The sequence below is a fragment of the Salmo trutta genome, chromosome 1 (assembly GCF_901001165.1).
Source record: "Salmo trutta chromosome 1, fSalTru1.1, whole genome shotgun sequence".
Lineage (NCBI taxonomy): Eukaryota > Metazoa > Chordata > Actinopteri > Salmoniformes > Salmonidae > Salmo > Salmo trutta.
Genome location: NC_042957.1, coordinates 26,264,128 through 26,288,101, shown reverse-complemented (window position 1 = coordinate 26,288,101; position 23,974 = coordinate 26,264,128). Strand labels below are relative to the sequence as shown.

Genomic DNA, 23,974 nt, shown 5'->3' with positions numbered 1-23,974 from the left:
ATCATAATAGATTTATCAATGATCTGCACTGTGTCATGACACAGATACCGTAAATTCCGGACTATAAGCCGCAACTTTTTTCCCAGGCTTTGAACCTCGGGGCTTAAACAATGACGCGGCTAATATATGGATTTTTCCCGCTTTAAATTTTTTTTTCTCCAAAAAAGCACATTCTGTGACATGCTCAGTTTTTTGCCGGCATGAAGCTTTCATTAGACCAATGAAATTGCCGAACGGGTTAAGGTCAAACAACTTTTTTGTTTACTGTTTAGATTAAATCGAGCGCTCTCAAACTTCCCATCATTCTGATTACGGTAGTCATTTTTTCACCCTCATCATGGCAAAGACACGGAGAAATGCATATGATGCAGCTTTCAAGTTGAAGGCGATTGATCTGGCTGTTGGAAAAGGAAATAGAGCTGCTGCATGGGAGCTTGGTCTTAATGAGTCGATGATAAGACGTTGGAAACAGCAGTGTGAGGAATTGACTCAGTGCAAAAAGACAACTAAAGCTTACTGCTAATTTTGTATTTTTTGTTACAAGCCGTGTTTTGTTAAAGCCTATTTATTTTTGTTACAAGCCGTGTTTCATTAAAGCCTGTGTAAAGTTAATTTGTTTCAATGTACCGGTAGGCACCTGCGGCTTATAGACGTGCGGCTTATTTATGTTCAAAATATTATTTATTTTTTAATTCAGTGGGTGCGGCTTATATTCAGGTGCGCTTAATAGTCCGGAAATTACGGTACTTCTGCGAGGATGGTTGATGGATGGATCATGGGACAAGGTATTACTTCCAGTGCCTGAGTAAATAAGATAATGCATTCTCAAAGACTGATCTACTTTACCATGGGCCTGTAGAACCAAAATGGAGTGTTTTGGCACCAAAGTGTTGTTCTTGTGGCCTGGTGGGCTTATGACATTTTGACATTGGAGTCCTTTATTAACAGCAGGTTTTGTATCAGTTGACAAAACTAACTGCTGTTTTGTCATTAAAGCCTGTCTTTACTTTGTGATGGAAAGACTGTTGAGGCAAGATTTTGTGTGAATATGAATGCAAATGTGCCTAATAGTATTTCTAGAAGGATGTTTAGAAATGAATGCCGCTAAGTATCTTTTATATTGATCAGCAGAATTTTTATAATCAATGACATTCTTAGTGTTATGATATGAAAATATTAAATATTTGACTCAAGACTTGTTCTAATCAATGTTGCATGTGCACTCTTTATTTATGAAAATAAGAAGAACTTTATTTTCTTATTCAGCTTTGGAATAGATTTTATTAGTCAGAAATTCGAGACAGAAATTCCTCAACACAAATGAATAAGTCTATTGATATCAGAAGAGTTTGGAGGAAAAATCTTATCAATATCGTTATTCAATATTTTATGCAACACTTGTACTTGATTTATTCTCATAGAATAAGACTAAACATTCATAACATTCTCATGATACTGTAGGTACAACTGTTCAATCTCTGATGATTGAGGCATAATGTAACAAAGTAGGAACCACCTCAAACGAAAAGTGCTTCTAATACTAAAAGTAGAACAAGCTGAAATTCACAAATACATATGAGGTATCTTATCTTCAAAGATTCACTCACACCAAAGGTTCTACAGGGAGAAGTCTAGTTTTGTACTTAATGAGAATCAAGATAATCTTTTATTTGGCTCACTACACAGACTGATATGATTTATTCTAAACTAGAATGAGTCACCAACGCCCTGGGTGGAAGTTGTAGAAATGTTGGTTTTTAAATCATGTTGGTGGCGTTGTAATCTTGTTACAGACTTCAGACACTTTGTTGCCACAATGAGGCACTTAATAATGTCTGTAAGTACTGCTGTTGTATTTCTGTAAGGCCTTATGTATGCGAGTCACTGCATTATCATTTGTTTTACGCTGCAGAAGTCCCACAGAGTCATGGAAGAGAACATTAACTTTCTCTACTACGTTTTTGTAGTGAGATGCAGATCTCTGGCTTGTGACAAAGCAGTTATCAAAAGTATGGTGCATCACCACTAGAATGGCATCTGTTACCTGTTGAGAGAAAATGATGCAAGCTTTAGAAAACTACTTCCACCCAAAAACCTTTTTTAGATTAAAGGTAATTCTACAACATGGACCCATACAGATGTAACAGGACAGAAGACCATTATGACTTGGCAGTCCTCTGCACTGGTCTCCTCTCGTTTAAGTCCCAAATCATCCACTTGTTTCATGAGTGCAAGGTGAGTGCTCAGGGTTTTTCCACACACTTGTGAATAGACTAACTGCTTGAAACAAAGCATTACTAAATTACAACACTACATACAGTATATCCCCAAGATGTTGCATACAAAGCCAAAGTGGTGGATTTCCATTGCAGACATTTCACGCTAGAAAGCTCATCACACATCAGCTATCAGAGCAGAGAGGTAAGGAGTGATTTATGCCAATTAGATTGACTGACAGGAAATGCATGAACAAATTATTTTCGATTAGTACAAAGCATATCTCAAGAATCTCACCCGGCAAATGTTTGGTTTCATTTCCTCAGAATCCACTGAAAATTCCACAGACTTCCAGGTTCTTTTCCTTCCTTTTCTTTTGGGGCCTGGATGCTACCAGCTACTGATGAGGACCGATCTGAAAGTAGCAATTGAAATCAAACTTTCTCAACACATTATTGTTTCCAATTCCTTAAAGGGGCAATCTGTGATTGATACATCCATTTTTTTTAACTTGTAAATGAATGATACTTTAAAGGATTTAATGACATTGAACAGTGTTTACACTTTGATAATGACCTTTGTAGGATGTTGCAGAGGGCTCAACAGCAGCTGCTCCTGAAGTGTATGGAAGGTATGATTTTGAGGTCTCATCTGGGGTTTTCTTGAAGTTTTGGCTGTTCTGCCCACCAGTGGTAAGAGGCACATCTCTTCTTGGTCGTTTGGGTTGGCTCTCTACAGCACCTAAGGCTGAGGACAACATAAAGTACTATGAATTTAAATCCAATGTTTTTGCAGCACATTCTTGTTAGTCTGTGCAAGTCATTTCTGTACAGCACTGAGATATCAGCTGATGTAAGGGCTTTATAAATACGATTTGATTTGAGTGTGGTTGGCTTTGCCAGCTGTAAAAGGGTTTAATAACATTATAGAATTCTTATGTTTTGAGAAAAACGTGCCGTGTTCTGTGTTCGAGCTCCATGAAAGTCCCAATAGTGAATGTTTAACTTCTCAACAAAACTATACTATTCATGAAATCTACGTGTTTACATTTTGCATACCATTATCTATGTCTTTTGATTCATGAGGGATGAGACCGACTATACTGCAACCAACACAGACAGCAGTTATGTCATTTACCTGCAACATTGGATAGCTGGTTTCCTGCTGTAGCAGAGTCAGCTGATGGGGACACAGCATTGGCCTCAGCCTCCATGGGCTCTTCTTCATTGTAGCTCTCAAGCAGTTCAACGTGTGCCTGAATGAAGTGCAGGGCTTTGGCCAGCTGCTTCTCCAAATCTTTAAGAATAGGGACGTAGCCATGTAACACCCCCCCAGGAACAAGTGCATCTGTAAGGAGAAAGTGACCAGTGCATACAATTACAACCAGAGACACCACAAATGTATTGGGTGACAGCTATACTGAAAGTGCTTGAAAAGGGACTTACTCTTCATGACAACAGCTGGAAGGAATTCCCTAAACTCGTTAAGAATTAAATCGATAGGTTTAGCTGTGTCCTAAGAAACAAAAATAACAGAAAACATGGGGGGATTAGTACACACAATGGAAATGTACATTGAATCAAAAACCTTCATTCTCTTAAGTATACTGAATGATCCCACAAAGTGGGACAGTAACCATTATTACGTTTGCAATCGCAACAAATAATCTGCTCAGACCCCAACCAAGGATCATCAAAAGCCGTGCTATAAATTCTCTACTGGACCATATTCCAACTAAACTACTGAAAGAGCTGCTTCCTGTGCTTGGCCCTCCTATGTTGAGCATAATAAACGTCTCTCTATCCACTGGATGTGTGCCAAACTCACTAAAAGTGCAGTAATAAAGCCTCTCTAGAAAAAGCCAAACCTTGACCCAGAAAATATAAAAAACTATCGGCCTATATTGAATCTCCCATTCCTCTCAAAAGAAATTGAAAAAGCTGTTGCACAGCAACTCACTGCCTTCCTGAAGACAATGTATACGAAACGCTTCAGTCTGGTTTTAGACCCCATCATAGCACTGAGACTGCACTTGTGAAAGGTGGTAAATTACCTTTTAATGGCGTCAGACCAAGGCTCTGCATCTGTCCTCGTGCTCCTAGACCTTAGTGCTGCTTTTGATACCATCGATCACCGCATTCTTTTGGAGAGATTGGAAACCCAAATTGGTCTACACTGACAAGTTCTGGCCTGGTTTAGATCTTATCTGTTGGAAATATATCAGTTTGTCTCTGTGGATGGTTTGGTCTCTGACAAATAAACTGTACATTTTGGTGTTCCTTAAGGCTCCGTTTTAGGACCACTATTGTTTTCACTATATATTTTACCTCTTGGTGATGTCATTCAGAAACATAATGTTAACTTTCACTGCTATGCAGACGACACACAGCTGTACATTTCGATGAAACATGGTGAAGCCCCAAAATTGCCCTCCCTGGAAGCATGTGTTTCAGACATAAGGAAGTGGATGGCAGAAAATGTTCTACTTTTAAACTCAAACATAACAGAGATGCTAGTTCTAGGTCCCAAGAAACAAAGAGATCTTCTGTTGAATCTGACAATTAATCTTGATGGTTGTACAGTCGTCTCAAATAAAAATGTGAAGGACCTCGGCATTACTCTGGACCCTGATCTCTCTTTTGACGAACATATCAAGACTGTTTCAGGGACAGCTTTTTTCCATATATGTAACATTGCAAAAATCAGAAACTTTCTGTCCAAAAATTATGCTGAAAAATGTATCCATGCTTTTGTCACCTCTAGGTTAGACTACTGCAATGCTCGAATTTACGGCTACCCGGATAAAGCACTAAACAAACTTCAGTTAGTGCTAAACACGGCTGCTAGAATCTTGACTAGAACCAAAAAATGTGATCATGTTACTCCAGTGCTACCCTCTCTACACTGGCTTCCTGTTAAGGCAAGGGCTGATTTCAAGGTTTTACTGCTAACCTACAAAGCATTACATGGGCTTGCTCCTACCTATCTTTCCGATTTGGTCCTGCCGTACATACCTACACGTACGCTACGGTCACAAGATGCAGGCCTCCTTACTGTCCCTAGAATTTCTAAGCAAACAGCTGGAGGCAGGGCTTTATCCAATAGAGCTACATTTTTATGGAATGGTCTGCCTATCCATGTGAGAGATGCAGACTCGGTCTCAACGTTTCAGTCTTTATTGAAGACTCATCTCTTCAGTAGGTCCTATGATTGAGTGTAGTCTGGCCCAGTAGTGTGAAGGTGAACAGAAAGGCACTGGAACCACCCTTGCTGTCTATGCCTGGCCGGTTCCCCTTTCTCCACTGGAATTCTCTGCCTCAAACCCTATTACAGGGCCTGAGTCACTGGCTTACTGGTGCTCTTCCATGCCGTCCCAAGGAGGGGTGCGTCACTTGAGTGGGTTGAGTTACTGACATGATCTTCCTGTCCGGGTTGGCGCCCCCCGTTGGGTTTGTGCCGTGGGGGAGATCTTTGTGGGCTATACTCGGCCTTGTCTCAGGATGGTAAGTTGGTGGTTGAAGATATCCCTCTAGTGATGTCGGGGGCTGTGCCTTGGCAAAGTGGGTGGGGTTATATCCTGCCTGTTTGGCCCTGTCCGGTGGTATCGTCGGACGGGGCCACAGTGTCTCCCGACCCCTCCTGTCTCAGCCTCCAGTATTTATGCTGCAATAGTTTGTGTCGGGGGGCTAGGGTCAGTCTGTTATATCTGGAGTATTTCTCCTGTCTTATCCGGTGTCCTGTGTGAATTTAAGTATGCTCTCTCTAATTCTCTCTCTCTCTCTTTCTCTCTCGGAGGACCTGAGCCCTAGGACCATGCCTCAGGACTACCTGGCCTGATGACTCCTTGCTGTCCCCAGTCCACCTGGTCGTGCTGCTGCTCCAGTTTCAACCGTTCTGCCTGCGGCTATGGAACCCTGACCTGTTCACCGGACGTGCTACCTGTCCCAGACCCGATGTTTTCAACTCTCTAGAGACAGCAGGAGCGAGATACTCTGAATGATCAGCTATGAAAAGCCAACTGACATTTACTCCTGAGGTGCTGACCAGTTGCACCCTCTACAACCACTGTGATTATTATTATTTGACCCTGCTGGTCATCTATGGCCATTTGAACATCTTGGCCATGTTCTGTTATAATCTCCACCCGGCACAGCCAGAAGAGGACTGGCCACCCGTCATAGCCTGGTTCCTCTCTAGGTTTCTTCCTAGGTTCTGGCCTTTCTAGGGAGTTTTTCCTAGCCACTGTGCTTCTACACCTGCATTGCTTGCTTTTGGGGGTTTTAGGCTGGGTTTCTGTACAGCATTTTGTGGCATCAGCTGATGTAAGAAGGGCTTTATAAATACATTTGATTGATAGAAGCTTTTGGGGCTATACCAACCTGTTTAGATTGGGTTAGAAGTGCACTGATCTTCTTCCTAAGTTTGAAATGCTCAAGGCCTGGCAGAAGTTCATTCAGATCATCTCTTGTTAACTCTTGAATATCAATGTCCTCTTTAATTCCAGCTCCTGAAAACAAATATGATGTAATTAGGAGAGTTGACAACAACTGATGATACAATGCATAAAGCTCAGGGAGATATAACTTACTTGCAAGGGTAGATGCTGCAAATGGTGAGAGGTCCCTGATTTGCTCTTCCAAACTCATTGTCCTTGCCTAGGAGGAAGAGATTGATATGCTATTTATTACTGTTCAAAGGCTTACACAGCTGCTAACTGTATCATTTAATTGTAGTTACCTGAATCATACTTGTACTGTCACACTGATGCTGCTGTAAGGAAACAGGATTTGATCCCCTCTGCTCTGACCACCTCCCTCTGTTCTGACCTGTCATTCGTATTTTGACCAAGTAGCAAAGTCTGAAATGAGACCACACATACCTCCAGGTTTTCCTGCTCAGGGGCATCACTGGCTTCTTCTTTTCTGATTAGTTCCCAGACCTCCTCATCCTGCACCTGAGTTAAAATACACAGTACTCATACAGGTCAGTGTACATGAGGAGTATTACAACTACGTGTTATTTCCCTAGATGTTACTAATCTCAACTAAAGCTCGCATTTTCCCATTTGTATTAATTGGAGACACAATGTTCCTCTTTATCTAAATGATCATATTGAATAAAGGTGAACTACCTTTGGCTGTATTTCTGGCCTGTCCAATATCTTTCTAATTGCTTCTTCATTGCGAGGACACTTCAGTAGTCCTTTGCTCTCATTGAAGAGACAGTCCACTGTAAGTATTACATCACCTCTGGTCACTCGTCTGCTACTGTCAGGTACAGTGTCGTCTGGATTGAAGGTGTGATGCAGCACTACCAGAATGACAGGTTTACCAGCTGTTAAAAGAGATACAAAATACATGTCAACATCAACGATAGAACTGGATTAGTACAGTACAGTGACAATTGCTTAATATAATGTGACAAGCATAAATTACTGTTGCAGAGGAATCACATTTTGATAAAAATATAGTGCTGAACTTAAAGGAACAATCTGCAGTTGCTACATCCATGTTTTGGATGGGGCTCCCGAGTGGCACAGCGCTCTAAGGCACTGCATCTCAGTGCTAGAGACGTCCCTACAGACACCCTGGTTCGATTCCAGGCTGTATCACAACCGGCTGTGATTGGGAGTCCCATAGGGCGGCACACAATTGGCCCAGCGTCATCCGGGTTTGGCTGGTGTAGACCGTCATTGTAAAAAAGAATTTGTTCTTAACTGACATGCCTAGTTAAATAAATACATATAAATACCCATTGATTCTTGAAGAATATACAGTAACTTAGAAATACCGTAGTTCAACTGTCGTACTCCATCAAAATACACGCTTGTTTTACTCCAGTGTTAGGAAACGATGTACAAGTGAACAAACACTGTATAGCCTGTAAACATGGTTAAAGCTATCATTTTTATATCATGGATGGTGAGTTCTTGCATCCCTAGCTCTGTCTATGAATTTGAGACAGGCTACATTTCTCCAGCCACATTCCTTCAGCTTTTTGGTGGGGAGACATCTTTGTTATTGTTATAACTGCAGAAGATATAAGGAAGATTGTAATTGCATCAGATGTGTGTGTGCATTGAATCTAAATGATGTCCTGACTGAATTACCTGGAATCTGCTGCAGTGCTGCTTCAATAGTAGTCCCAGCACGAGAGACGATGGGACAGAAAGACAAGATGACATCACTCTGCTCTGGTGACATCACCTCAGTCAGACCTCTTTTCGTATTGAGACGATGATTGAATTCCACATGAGACCCCAGAGTATTCCCAGCCACAAAAGTGAAGAATTTCTTCATCCTCAACATATTTTCAGCATTCTTGGGGCCTGGGGGATGTTTGATTCTGTTTGTTGTGGAGTCGTAAACTCCACTGTCCTTGTTAGTAGTATCTAACCAACAAGGAAACGCAGCATTTAGCAGGGATTGGATGACAATGCATAGTGTAAATAAAGTGTCAAAATGAATCCCCATATGCTGACTGTACCTTCAGGTGGATTTGAAGCAGCAGGGGGGATCTGTCTGGTCTTCTCTGGAGCAGCAGGCTTACCTGTCTAGAAAGGAGAGGTTGTTACTCATTCATCCAAAACACTAAACAATTAACTATAATTTATTCAAATACTAGCTTTAAATGACTATTAAAGACAATAGCACATTCCCTAATAAAATGTTTTTGGTGTGAAATCTCTGCTTTTGAATGTGTATTGTATTTAATAGTAAGTTGTTTGCTGACAAGAACAAGAAACTACCTTTGGCTGTATTTCTGGCCTGTCCAGAATCTTTCTAATTGCTTCTTTATTGCGAGGACACTTCAGCAGTCCTTTGCTCTCATGGAAGAGACAGTCCACTGTGAGTATTACATCCTCTCTGGTCACTAGTCTGCTACTGTCAGGTACAGTGTAGTCTGAGTCGAAGGTGTGATGCAGCACTACCAGGATGACAGGTTTACCAGCTGTTAAAAGAGATACAAAATACATGTCAACATCAACGATAGAACTGGATTAGTACAGTACAGTGACAATTGCTTAATATAATGTGACAAGCATAAATTACTGTTGCAGAGGAATCACATTTTGATAAAAATATAGTGCTGAACTTAAAGGAACAATCTGCAGTTGCTACATCCATGTTTTGGATGGGGCTCCCGAGTGGCACAGCGCTCTAAGGCACTGCATCTCAGTGCTAGAGACGTCCCTACAGACACCCTGGTTCGATTCCAGGCTGTATCACAACCGGCTGTGATTGGGAGTCCCATAGGGCGGCACACAATTGGCCCAGCGTCATCCGGGTTTGGCTGGTGTAGACCGTCATTGTAAAAAAGAATTTGTTCTTAACTGACATGCCTAGTTAAATAAATACATAAATACCCATTGATTCTTGAAGAATATACAGTAACTTAGAAATACCGTAGTTCAACTGTCGTACTCCATCAAAATACACGCTTGTTTTACTCCAGTGTTAGGAAACGATGTACAAGTAAACAAACACTGTATAGCCTGTAAACATGGTTAAAGCTATCATTTTTATATCATGGATGGTCAGTTCTTGCATCCCTAGCTCTGTCTATGAATTTGAGACAGGCTACATTTCTCCAGCCACATTCCTTCAGCTTTTTGGTGGGGAGACATCTTTGTTATTGTTATAACTGCAGAAGATATAAGGAAGATTGTAATTGCATCAGATGTGTGTGTGCATTGAATCTAAATGATGTCCTGACTGAATTACCTGGAATCTGCTGCAGTGCTGCTTCAATATCAGTCCCAGCACGAGAGACGATGGGACAGAAAGACAAGATGACATCACTCTGCTCTGGTGACATCACCTCAGTCAGACCTCTTTCCGTATTGAGACGATGATTGAATTCCACATGAGACCCCAGAGTATTCCCAGCCACAAAAGTGAAGAATTTCTTCATCCTCAACATATTTTCAGCATTCTTGGGGCCTGGGGGATGTTTGATTCTGTTTGTTGTGGAGTCGTAAACTCCACTGTCCTTGTTAGTAGTATCTAACCAACAAGGAAACGCAGCATTTAGCAGGGATTGGATGACAATGCATAGTGTAAATAAAGTGTCAAAATGAATCCCCATATGCTGACTGTACCTTCAGGTGGATTTGAAGCAGCAGGGGGGATCTGTCTGGTCTTCCCTGGAGCAGCAGGCTTACTTTTCTAGAAGGAGAGATTGTTACTCATTCATCCAAAACACTAAACGATTAACTATAATTTATTCAAATACTTGCTTTAAATTACTATTATTATTAAAGACAATAGCACATTCCCTAATAAAATGTTTTTGGTGTGAAATCTCTGCTTTTGCATGTGTATTGTATTTAATAGTAAGTTGTTTACTGACAAGAATAAGGAACTACCTTTGGCTGTATTTCTGGCCTGTCCAGAATCTTTCTAATTGCTTCTTTATTGCGAGGACACTTCAGTAGTCCTTTGCTCTCATGGAAGAGACAGTCCACTGTGAGTATTACATCACCTCTGGTCACTCGTCTGCTACTGTCAGGTACAGTGTAGTCTGAGTCGAAGGTGTGATGCAGCACTACCAGAATGACAGGTTTACCAGCTGTCAAGAGAGTGAGCGACAAATAAGAGCTTTTGGAATTAGATGTCACTTTTTGAGAAGTTCCTTTATGAATTATTGATCACCTGGAAATAGTCTCTGGTGACTGATTGTTACAGTACACTTAGTTCTGGGTGCCAAGATTACCTGGAATCTGCTGCAGTGCTGCTTTAATATCAATCCCAGCATGAGAGACAATGGGACAGAAAGCCAGGATGACATCACTCTCCTCTAGTGACATCACCTCAGTTAAAACTTTTGCAGTAAGATAGCGATTGATTTCCTCATGAGCACGCAGAGTATTTCCAGTCAGAATGGTGAAGAATTTCTCCATCCTCCACTCTATAGAATAATAAACATGTGATTTAAGTCTAGGGTTAAGCAACTGTGGCACCTCAGTTACTACATTAGCATATGCAAAAGGGTCTTACAGCTTGCCTGGTCCATAAATGGCAGTGTTGTAGGCTAACTTAAATTTTACTGTAGAAGTCGCAGCTACAATAAAGACATCTAACTAGCCTGTTGGAATCCCTTTTTGTGCCCTTAAAGGCAATGTCCACTAAAATGGATGTGCACCAACAAAATGGCGGAGCCCATTCATTTTCAATGAAAGGAAAGTGGATCTCGCCAAAATGAGCATGGAGAGATAAGTTCGGTGAACAGAGCAATGCAAAAAGTTGGAGATAGCGGAACTCTTTGTTAATTCCTGGTGATATTGCGGTGAAATTGACCAATTGGGGACAATGTTCTACTGACGCACAAACGTTCAGCACCATGGACAGCGCCACAGCAGCGTGGACTGTAAATCAGCGCACACATTCCATTGGCGCAAAACTTTCAGCACCACGGACAGCACCGATATCAGCGCAAACTATGTAGAGCTCGCCAGTTTATAGTCCTACAAAATGGAAATTAGTTACTTCTGGTTCGTTCAGCCATTCCTAACGGGGAAATTAATGGGGAAAGAATAGGGTTTTGGGATAAACGGCGTAAATAAGGTCTGAGGTTAACACAGGCTTAAGAGATCTTTTACGTTTTGTCCTGTGAGATAATATCAGCCAGTTAAAATGAAATTTATGAATTATGAATTCCTTATGTGCTTATTTTGATTATAGACACTACCGTTTAAAAGTTTGGGGTCACTTAGAAATGTCTTTGTTTTTTAAAGAAAAGCACATTTTTTGTCCATTAAAATAATATCAAATTGATCAGAAATACAGTGCAGAGATTGTTAATGTTGTAAATGACTGGAAACGGTGGATTTTTTTATGGAATATCTACATAGGCATACAGAGGCCCATTATCAGTAACCATCACTCCTGTGTTCCAATGGCACGTTGTGTTAGCTAATCCAAGTTGATCATTTTAAAAGGCTAATTGATCATTAGAAAACCCTTTTGAAATTATGTTAGCACAGCTGAAAACTGTTGTCCTGATTAAAGAAACAATGAAACTGGCCTACTTTAGACTAGTCGAGAATCTGGAGTATCAGTATTTGTGGGTTCGATTACAGGCTCAAAATGGCCAGAAACAAAGAACTTTCTTCTGAAACTCGTCAGTCTATTCTTGTTCTGAGAAATGAAGGCTATTCCATGCGAGAAATTGCCAAGAAACTGATGATCTCGTACAACACTGTGTACTACTCCCTTCACAGAACAGCGCAAACTGGCTCTAACCAGAATAGAAAGAGGAGTGGTAGGCCCCAGTGCACAACTGAGCAAGAGGACAAGTACATTAGAGTGTCTAGTTTGAGAAACAGACGCCTCACAAGTCCTCAACTGGCAGCTTCATTAAATAGTACCTGCAAAACACCAGTCTCCACGTCAACAGTGAAGAGGTGACTCCGGGACGCCGTCCTTCTAGGCCAGCATTAACAATGTCTACAATGTATTTCTGATCAATTTGATGTTATTTAATGGACAAAAAAAACAAGGACATTTCTACGTGACCCCAAACTTTTGAACAGTAGTGTAAATGCTTCAAAATTCCCAAAAAGAGACGTTAGCTGATGAAGATTATATCATAGAACAAAACGTATAAGATCTCCTGAGCCTGTGTTTACCACAGACCTTATTTTCGGAATTTATCCAAAAAGTCTACAAAAACTCCATTAATTTCCCAATAGGCTTGGAGCACAAACATTTAGCACCATGGACACCGCCACGACCAGCGCAAACTGATAGGGAGTAGACCTAACATTTTCAGACACTTCCTTTTTGCCAAGATGCCCATTGTTCCCGTCCCCTTGAAATGTAGATGTGTTAAATAAATAGAAGATTATCACAATAGCCTACTGCTCGAAGACACTTTCATATCCTGCTACAGGTGGTTACCACAAGTCTTTCACTCTCTTGGCAGCTGACTCTGCCTTTCCATTGGCTCCTGGATGGTGAGGAGAGGAGGTGACATGAATGAATCCACACTGCAATTTAAACAAATCTGGTTGATTCATAGCACCCCCCCCATTCTCCGTGATTACACAGTCTGGTTGTCCATGACGGGCAACCTGGACTTTGCAGAATGTGACGACCGTGTCAGCTGACACGTCTGGCAGTGGCTCCACCTCCCAGTAATCTGTGTAATGATCAACCATAATCAGGAAGTCATTTCCTATATACGCAAAAAGGTCCATGCTCACTGTTTGCCATGGGCACTCTGGGATGTCATGTGAAATCATTGATTCATTTTGCTGTGCTCGTGCATAATCATTACAGGCTGATCAGTTGGATACATGTCCTTGATTTCCCCTCTCATGTTCGGCCAGAAAAGTGTGTCCCTTGCCTGTCTATAGCGTGCCTCCCCGCCAATGTGTCTTGCATTCATGCGGCTCAGCATTTCCGGCCTCAGTCCCTTAGAATAATAACGCATTGTCCTCTGTACAGCACCCATTCTGCACGTTGATTTCATCGCAGAAGGACCAATAGTCTCTTACACTCAAAGATGTGTCTTCTTTTACAGCTGTCCATCCTGAAAGAACTACTGACATTAAGTCTTGTAAGTCCTCACCCACCTCTGTGCACTATAAGATCTGGCAGAACCTGTGGTTTGTAACATTGCAATGCTGTGCCTGGTCCCAGGGACCCAAAGGGGTGCACATTTAGTTTTTTGCCCTAGCACCACACACCTGATTCAAATGATCAAAGCCTAATGATGAGTTGATGATTTGAATCAGGTGTGTAGTGCTAGGGCAAAAACTAAAATGTGCACCTCTTTGGGTCCCCAGGACCAGGATTGAGAACCACTGTCCTAACATGCTGACAACACCGCCACGTTGTGTGGGCGAGCGATGCAAAATATATGTACACATACATGTTAGTCAATCATTTCATCCAAACTGCTCGCGTGAGTCTGCGTTTCCAAGCGCAAAAATAGAACTTGGTTCTATTTTTCAAAAATAGAACTTGGTTCTATTTTAGATTCTTGACGCGTTGCAGGTCCCACCTCTCCCATCTCCTCATTGGTTTTTAGGAGCATATACCCACGTTTCTGACTCAACGATTTTGTATGAATCGACATGGGTCAAAATTATACAAAGATCCAGCAAAAAAAAGTACCGTATGCATTTCAGATAAAATAACATCCAAATGTTTATTTTCCAGGACAAATTATCTATCAACAGCAAGCATGTTTCATGTGTGTTTCGACCTGTCCCCATTTGCAGTCCCTCAGAGGATAGTATGTGTCCATGAAACAGAACTGCTTTCACTGAGCCTGAGCCTCACCTCCCTGCACCGCTCCATCAGTGCACGCAGGTTGTTGTTGTGGTCACCCACTGTCCTCTTCATCGGAGTCTCGGCATCAGACAACAAGAAAATCTTCTGTAAATGGCTCGATGCCTCTGAGGTCCCCCAGCAGTTTATGTTGCTTATGTTGATAGATCTCGGGGGCCATGGACACGCCAAAGGGAAGTTTCAGCCATCTCATCCTCCCAAATGGCATCCAGAATGTAGTCATCTGGCTGCGGGTCCAGTACAAAGTGGCAACCTGGCCTCAGAGCATTTCGTATTATTTTGTATGTGTCCGAGACACTCCATTTAGTATCATATGTTACGTTTCGTAGGGTATGAATTAATTTGTGGATGTTCATCATCCATTTCGCATGATGTTACGAATTACAATTTGTATTATAGTTACGAATTTGCTAAACGTACAATATGTTCCGAATTTGCAAAACACATGATATGTTACGAATTCTAGCTAGGTGGATAATGTTAGCTAGCTGGCTAACATTAGCTAGGTTAGAGGTTAGGGTTAAGGTTAGGATTCAATTTAGGAGTTAGGTTAAAGAGTTAGGGTAAGGGTTAGCTATAAGGGTTAAGGTTATGGTTAGGGTTAGGGGAAGGGTTAGCTAACATGCTAAGGAGTTGCAGAGTAGCTAAAATGTAGTAGGTAGATGAAAAGCTGCTAATTAGCTAAAGTTGTCCGTGATGAGATTCGAAAATCGCAACCTTTGAGTTGCTAGATTTTCGCCTTATACACCGACCCCGACAAACCACCCTAAGTAGCCATCTGTTTTATGTAACCATACCAAACGTAACATTACTAATTTGAGTGTCCCAGATTTACATTTACTATGTTATGTCTAGTCTATGAGACCAGACAGGAAGTGGACATCTCCAAGCACAGACTCCACTAGATCATTGAACAAGTCATGATTTTCGCTCAGCAGCTCTTTAGAGCACTGCTCCACTGTGTTTAGCTCGGCTGGAATTGTGAGTTATGAGTCCTAAGTGCTCACACGTAAAACCAGAGAGTAGTGGGTTTTGATCCAACTCCACAACTTCAAAGACTACCTTGTGCTTAACCCCCTTAATGACACAGTCTGTGTGATTTCACCCCATTGATCAAATTAGCTCTCCTGAGAACCGCTTCAGTTGTGTGTTGCTTGCCTGTAGTGGGGTATTTGGTGATATTCTCTTTCACTCTCCTACTCACTACATGTTGCACCTGTATCAAACTGGCATTATTGTCTTTTATTATTCTGTTTTAGCTGCACAAACCATTTCTGGCCCTGAGAGTGAGCTGTAATGATGCAGACCAGTTCCTCTCTGTCAGAGCATCCCTCTCTCTATATGTAAATAGTTTGTTTGCATGCTTGTTTGCTTGTGACTATTCCTCTTTTGATTGTTGATATTTGTTAATTAAAAATAAAAATAAATTAAAAAATCCCTCTCTCTATATATATAATATCCTCCACAACATGCACTTTCTTTACCCTAACTGACACACCTTGACAAAATGCATATCAAGCCTAGACAGACAATAGCGCAGATCTAGCGCCCATGCACAATCGGCTGCCCAAACTAGAAAAATATACACAAATTAAGATGACCAATTCGTGGTCTACTTACCGTATAATACTGTCACGACGTCAACCAACACAGATACTAAACAAACTAGTCACAATCACTTTTGGACGAGAGGTTCGTCAAATACCAGATCAAAAGTAATATAATCTTAATTTATGTAAACACTTCTGTGTCTGTATTTTCACTCTTGAAACGTCCTGATTTCTAGTAATCAGAAAGTGAAAGTGTCAGGCTACAACAGCCCAGCCCGTTGGTTGGTCGGGGTAACGTTCAACTCACAATCAGCCAACCGGCTCTATGGCTCTGACAAAATTAATAGCCTCCTTTATTTATTCGTTTTTATTGGTTTCTTGCACAGCAGGTCATTGTTGTCACAACAATACACCATTTTCTGACAAAGTAAAGGTCAAATAGCATTACACAATTCAAGTATTGATTGGTTTAACAAAAATAATCTAATAATTTGTGAGTTCATTGGCTCAAATATTAGACATAGTAATGTTTAAGGCATGTCTAAGGCATGTACAGTATATTATTTAAGTAATAAAGCCCGAGGGGGTGTGGTATGCTGCCAATATACCACAGCTGATACTGCCTTCATAACCAAGAATGAGGTGGGAATTTACCAGTGGATGCATTCACGTGCATTGCACTCGTTTAGAAACGGCGATTGGCTAATGGCCAACATGCTGCGTAAACCATCAACTAGAAGTACAGCTATTATGCTTGTAAACAAATTATAGTTTAAAAAAACATATTACTAGATAGCTTTTTATAAATAGTTTTTGTTTTGCATTTAACTGTTGAAAATGCTTTTATAGAGGTCATTTCCTTAGTAGGTGATGTCAGAGGTCAGCATGTGGGAGAAGTTGGAGATCAGGATGATGGATGACTTTCCCACTAGGAATGACCAGTTGGGGGGCCTTCAAGTGGCTTTTTCCCAGTTGTATGTGGTAATTTTCAACTAGGTCATGAACGCAGCATGAGGGCTGTTTTTAGGCACAGAGCAAAGCCCGTAGCCGTGGTATATTGGCCATATACCACAAACCCTCAAGGTGCTTTATTGCCATTATAAACTGGTTACCAACATAATTAGAACAGTAAACAAGTAATTCTATGTCATACCCGTGGTATATTGTCTGATATACCACAGCTTTCAACCAATCAGCATCCAGGACCCAGACTACCAGGTTTATAGGCAGCGTTCACGTGCTAGTCGGAACTAAGAAACTTGGACATTTTCAACTTGCTAACTGGTTGTACATGTGCCGCATTCAACCAGTTAGCAAAACAGACATTTCCGAGTTCCGACCAGCACGTGAACACAGCATAAATGTCTCATATACCACAGCTTTCAGCCAATCAACATCCAGGAGCTAAACTACCCAGTTTATAATATTGAATATATTGTTTTGTTTTATCACAAGTATGACCATCTCAGTCATTATCAATGTATAAATCGTATTTTAAGCACACATTTCTTGTTTGATGTTGTAGCCGCGGCCTACACATAAAGTAAATATACAGGAACACGGCTTGGAAAGAGCATTTACCACTACATGTTATAGTGGCCTAATATCAGATGATTGAGATTCATGTGTCTATTCCTCCTAAAAAAATAATCTCACAAAATGTAATAATCATCAGAAAATGTACTTCGTGCAATTGATTTCAGTCATAGTCATTGGATGCATTACAAGAGGACCACACAATGTGTCTGTCCTCTGTTCTCGGATAAGGGGAGTGTTCCAGTCCTCTGTAGGACATACTCTGGAGGGTAGAAAACAGCAACAGTGGTTGTTGAGGACAGGGGCGGAAATCCCAGGGGGGACGGGGGGGACACGACCCCCCCATCCTGGGAAAAATATGATTTGTCCCCCCCAATATATCACTGAAACATAACTATGTAATTTAAATAATACGCAATGAAAGCAATTGTGCTGATTATAGACACTTAATAGCGCATTTTTAAGTTTCAAAAGATTGCAACCCCCCCACCCTTTGCCTCACAATGGTTTGATCCACTGCCAGTTCCTTAGCTGGCCAGGTAACAGAGAGGTCGTATCCACTGTCTGAAAGGCACTCAATGCACGTAACTGATGTGAGGTTAATCCAGTCAATCGCGCACACACACTAGCTGAATATGCAGAGCTACCACGCAAATATTAACTATTAAGCTAGCTAGTACCTATTCCATTTATGTGGCCTCGTCAAAGATGGAATCTTTGCTATCGTCAATTTATTCCAAGATCAGCATGCAGATGATGACGTAAGTTAGTGCTTCAAAGTCCCTGTCATAAGGTTAGCGATAAACTGAAGTCCAAACTGAACACAACTACACTCTCTTCTACCATTGTCTTAAATATATTTAATGGTCTCGTTGCAAAAGCTAAATTGTCGCAAGGGAACTTTTATTTATTTATTTTATTTCACCTTTATTTAACCCGGGTAACAAAGATTATAGCAAACACCACTGAAACGGAATTGGTGCTCGCTAGCTTTGCAAATTCAGCTATTGTTGGAAGCCAGCCAATATGAAACAAACTATTAAAATTACAAAAGGATGCAGCATATGTTGTGTAAATAGTGAACTCATACAGCTGTCAACTCTTGTCACTGCAATCCGTTTCACATTTGCTAGCTACCTTTTAGATCGAAGTCCATATAGAATGATAGAAGATAAGATGATAGAAGCCCATCTCCTACACACTGTGTGTGTGTGTAGCCAGCCAGCCAGAAAAATGGCAGAAAAAATTAAAAAGACGGACATCAGAGTATTTTTCAGTACACCAAAACGCAAAGTAAGAACCCTAGTAGCCTAATATCTCAAAGACTAGTTAATAAAATGTTCATAAGAAAGAAGTGAAATCCTAATAGAAATGTTTCACATTGATGTCATTAGGCAGAGCAGGCAACAGATGGCACACAGACAGCAGAGTTGGGGACAGATATGCAGGGACAGACTGGCAGAGACAGGGAGTCTCAGGTAAGTTTGAGTCTTTGTTTGGCAACATTATGAAAGGGTCTCATTTTTTTAAACTTGTAAAATAGGGACATAATTGGAAAATGCCATAGATTCCCCCACTCTCAACTTAAACTGGTGGCTGAACTAAGATTTGTTTAAGGCAATGGTATTGCTGTTTTGATTAATTGTGTAGTTTTGGGTACCGGTAGTTAGGAGTACGGCAAACACCTTATTTATTTTCTAGGAGACAGACTGAGTCAGTGAGGGTGGTGAAAGGGAAAGAGCCAGGGAGAGAGACTTCAGAGGACAGTGTCACAGCCACGGCAGGACCAGGTGTCACCCTTGTTGCCAGCAGCACCAGTATAGGGGACAGTGGCACAGCATTGTCCAGTTACCTCAGTGATGGCACAAAACCATATCAGCCACACCCACAATTTATAGAAGCTCAAACTCTTGCCAACAGAGTGTTGACGTTTCAAGAGAGATGGTTTCACGATTTCCCCTGGCTTCATTATAACCCAATAAAAGGAGTGTTGTGTTTTCACTGTAGCCAAGGGTTTTCAAGCCAGCCATCTTTTGGCCAAAGAGCAGATGCTGCCTTCATTAGTGCAGGATTTAGGAACTGGAGAAAAGCCATTGAAAAATTCACAGCACAGCAAAACTGCCAAACCCACTGCCACTTTGTAACTGTAACAGCACACCAGCTAAATCCAATCAATGCCCAGTTATCCAGCGCGTGGGGTAAACAGCAGGAGGACGCAAGGCATTGCTTGATGAAAATTGTTAGTTCGGTGCAGCATGTAGTAAGACAGGGACAAGCCTTTAGAGGCCACACGGATGACAGTGGGAATTTATACCAGCTTTTGAAACTTAGGGCAGAAGAGGATGATCCCATTTTACTGAAGTGGTTAACAGAGCGTACCACAATGTACACAGGCCCCAAAGCACAGAATGAAATTCTGAACATCATGGCCAATGCAGTCATTCGAGGCATTGCAGCTGAGATTAGGTCTCTTCCGATTGTACAATTTCAGTAATTGTTGATGGTACTCAAGAGGTCTCTGGTGCTGAACAGGAGAGTGTCTGCCTGCGTTGTTGACCATGACCTTGTCCCTCATGATGAGTTTATTGGGCTATACACGGTATCGGAGACAACAGGCGAGGGCATTGCGAAAGTGGCAACTGATGTGTTGTTGAGGCTCAATTTGCCCATGTCTGGCTTACGTGGGCAGAGTTACGATGGTGCCTCAAACATGGCAGGAAAGTACACAGGTGCACAGGCAATTGTGAGGAGGCAGCAGCCATTAGCCCTCTATGTGCATTGTGGAGCACACTGTGTAAATCTGATTACACAGGCTGGCTGCACAGCCTCCCCACTGATCCGGGATTCCCTTTCTTGGGTCCATCAGTTAGGTGTCCTCTATGGCCAGTCAGGAAAGTTTAAGAGCATGTTTGAATCAATTGCCACGTCCAAAGATACAAATCTGACCACCCTGAAACCCCTATGTCCAACGTGGTGGACTGTGCGGAATACTGCTATTAGAGCTGTGCTAGGGCAGTATGAGCGGGTACTAAGCAGCCTAGAGGAGATGGCAAAAACTGCATCCAAGACAGCTTCAACTGCCAGTGGCTTATTCGAGCACTTCAGCAAAGGCAAGACTGTGTTGGGCCTCACACTTGCCTCTGCTGTTCTTGGAGAGCTTGAATGTCTAAACATTTCACTGCAGAAGAAAACTCAGACTGTCTCTGGTATGCAGGCTGCAGTCGAGTGTGTGCGGTCATCTCTTAGGGGCAAGAGAAATGACGAAAGCTACCTTGCACTGTATGAGAAAGCAACAACATTGATTGACTCTTGAATCCATTGAGACGCACTCAAGACGATTTGCTAGCAAAGCAGTGGATCACTGTAGGGCAGAATTTTTTAAAGTGTTGGATGGTGTGGAGGTTCAGTTTGGCAACCGTTTTGACCAGGACAGTCTAAATGTCCTGCAAAAGTTGGAAAGAGCGCTTCTCACGGGGGAGTTGGATGAGTCTCTAGATCAGTACCCAGAGCTGAACATAGATTCTCTTTCAGTGCAGATCCCTCTCTTTCACAACAAATACCCCTGTAGCAGCAGTGGAGAGGCAGCAGAGGTCCTCAGGAGGATTCCAGTGGAGGTGCGGGGGTTGTTTGACCAAGTTGAGGTGCTGATCAGAATTTTGTTTGTGGTGCCAGTGTCTTCATGTGAGGCTGAGAGGAGTTTCAGTGCACTCCGCAGGTTAAAGACTTGGCTACGGGCTAGCATGGGCCAAGAGAGACTGAACGGCGTAGTTGTCTGTAATGTACATAAAGACAGGCTGGACAGTCTCAAGAGGGAAAATATCTGCCAGCAATTTGTTGGATCCATTGAAACCCGCAAACATATGTTCGGTTCTTTTGTTCAGTAGTGTGTATAGCAGTGAGGGGTACTAGGGACCCCTGCATATTTTGAGGCAAGGCAGGCAAGGTTTTGAGCGGTCCTCAGGGACCTCCACCCCCTCTATATTATATGTAAAGTTACTGGAAACCTTGTGGTACTGAATACGTTCATTACACTTTTTTATTTCACGGACCCCTTGCAATTACACCAGGGACCCCTAGGGCTCCATGGACCCCTGTTTGAGAACCCCTGGTGTATAATATGATATTTGTTCTTTTGTTTAGCAGTTTTCAGTTTTTAGTACATGACAGTACACTTACTAATTATTTATTTCATGTTATTTTATTTAAAATTGCATACTTTGTGTGACATACTTGTCCATAGCTGCTGTTTGAAGAGTTGAGACACAGACTGAAGGATATTTTGGTTGATTTATTTGGGTTATTCATTGAAGTAGTTATTTTGCTTTTAGAACTGTACTTATTTTTAGTTTTTTGTTCTTGTAAAGCTATTGTAGTAGACTCAGGCCAGTGGCACATATTTAATGACTTTATAAATGTATCAGAAAAGTAAAATTAAAAGGTCAATTCAATACGGAGAACAACTTTGTGATGTTACTCAATGGAGATTATTTTAGACGAGATCACACCATGTTCATTGTATTTACGAAAACTGCACCCATACAGTGTACAGTACCATTGCCACCTACTGGCCTTTCTTGGTATTGCTGGTTGTAAATACAAATACCTGCAGACATACTGGACTGATAAGGAACACTGCTATAACTATTATTAGTAGTAGTATTATGATGATTTAAACATTTGAACAAGTTGGGACAACCCTTCTGTTAAGTACTGTATCTATCAATTATCCAGTAGTAGTAATTATAGTTCTTCAATATACATTTAACAACGTAGGCTATGTGTTACAGCACTACTTTTGGTGTCCCCCTCAGGAATTGCTCTTGAGAAAATGTAATGTTATTGTCCCCTCCAAAGTTGATAGATTTTCGCCCCTGGTTGAGGAAAATGTCCCAACAGCTTGTCTCCTGAGAAGAGAACAACATACTGCATCTCAACCTCTTTTGGAAATAATTAGATATCTGTTTAGAGTAACACAAATATTTGATTTGTAGTTTGTAACATAAAAAATATAATGTTCATATTACTAGTGTAGTGAATTTAGAATATAACAAAGATAAAGTAAACTACCGTTGGTTTGCCTCTCATGAGCCCTATTGGCTCGTGCTTCATTTATAGTCTGAAAAAAATAAGTGATAAAAAAATAGGAACATTTCTATTACTCCTCTGATACATTATCTACAGAGTGACACAGTACTGAATTAAAACACTTAAAATGGTGATGCCTCAGGAAGAATGTCAAGCTTCTTCAAAATGGAAGAGACAGTCCGGCAGTTCAGGGCAGTCTGGCCACTCCGGCAGCTCAGGGCAGTCTGGCCACTCCGGCAGCTCAGGGCAGTCTGGCCACTCCGGCAGCTCAGGGCAGTCTGGCCACCTGTTTAGATTGGGTTAGAAGTTCACTGATCTTCTTCCTAAGTTTGAAATGCTCAAGGCCTGGCAGAAGTTCGTTCAGATCATCTCTTGTTAACTCTTGAATATCAATGTCCTCTTTAATTCCAGCTCCTGAAAACAAATATGATGTAATTAGGAAGACAGTTGACAAACACTGACGATACAATGCATAAAGCTCAGGGAGATGTAAGTTACTTGCAAGGGTAGATGCTGCAAATGGTGAGAGGTCCCTGATTTGTTCTTCCAAACTCATTGTCCTTGCCTAGGAGGAAGAGATTGTTATGCCATTTATTATTGTTTACAGGCTTACACAGCTGCTAACTGTATCATTTAATTGTGGTTACCTGACTCATACTTGCATTGTCGCACTGATGCTGCTGTAAAGAAACATGAGATGTCCTCTGCTCTGATCTTGAAAAGATAATAACAGATTCAGGATGGTAGGCCTTTTCTGATACAACCGTTACAACACTTTCAGACAGAAAACATATTGTGCCCAGAGAATACAGTTTCCTTGCTGCTTCTTGCTGTAAAATGTACATGTATCAACGTTTTGCACAATTCAATAAGCCTGGGCCTCAAATGACAAATTCACTGATTGGGGCAAGGTAAGAGTTATTAGGCCATGACTGGATGCAAAAATTACGAATATCAACCCACCTGCTGCTGTTTATCGACCTTTATTACGCTGCCAGGTAAGACCCACGGAGAAACAGTCACTGTTTAGATGAGTGTTGGATGAGTGGGACGTCAAATACTGCAAATTCTCACGAGGAATACAAATCTAGGAAAGAGGGGTAGATTGAACATTTGCAGCATCATTACCTTGTTATTGGCTGTAGTTTCCTGACGCTGCAGAGACACATACATAGGGTTGTGTCACGACTTCTGCCGAAGTCGATGCCCCTCCTTGTTCGGGTGGTGCTCGGCGGTCGACGTCACCGCTCTTCTAGCCATCATTGATCCATTTTTCATTTTCCATTG

General features: G+C 41.5%; 1 protein-coding gene across 2 annotated transcripts; it reads right to left on the bottom strand.

The window, feature by feature from the left end:
* Positions 1–1,199: 1,199 nt before the first annotated feature.
* On the bottom strand, positions 1,200–16,318 carry LOC115192448 (uncharacterized). 2 transcript variants are annotated; one of them, XM_029750956.1, is made up of 16 exons: positions 16,137–16,317; positions 10,933–11,127; positions 10,586–10,788; positions 10,319–10,385; positions 9,942–10,223; positions 8,966–9,168; positions 8,704–8,770; positions 8,327–8,608; positions 7,349–7,551; positions 7,097–7,171; positions 6,806–6,872; positions 6,597–6,724; positions 3,663–3,732; positions 3,355–3,564; positions 2,794–2,964; positions 1,200–2,632 (listed from the first exon to the last, which is right to left on the bottom strand). In XM_029750956.1, exons 2-16 carry the CDS (start codon positions 11,117–11,119, stop codon positions 2,532–2,534), a joined length of 2,316 nt encoding a protein of 771 aa, XP_029606816.1. In that variant the 5' UTR covers positions 11,120–11,127; positions 16,137–16,317; the 3' UTR covers positions 1,200–2,531. The 2 variants fall into 2 exon arrangements, with proteins under 2 accessions (XP_029606816.1, XP_029606825.1); XM_029750965.1 differs by lacking the exons at positions 7,349–7,551; positions 8,327–8,608; positions 8,704–8,770 and having other exon boundaries at positions 16,137–16,318.
* Between the last annotated feature and the right edge of the window lie 7,656 nt (positions 16,319–23,974).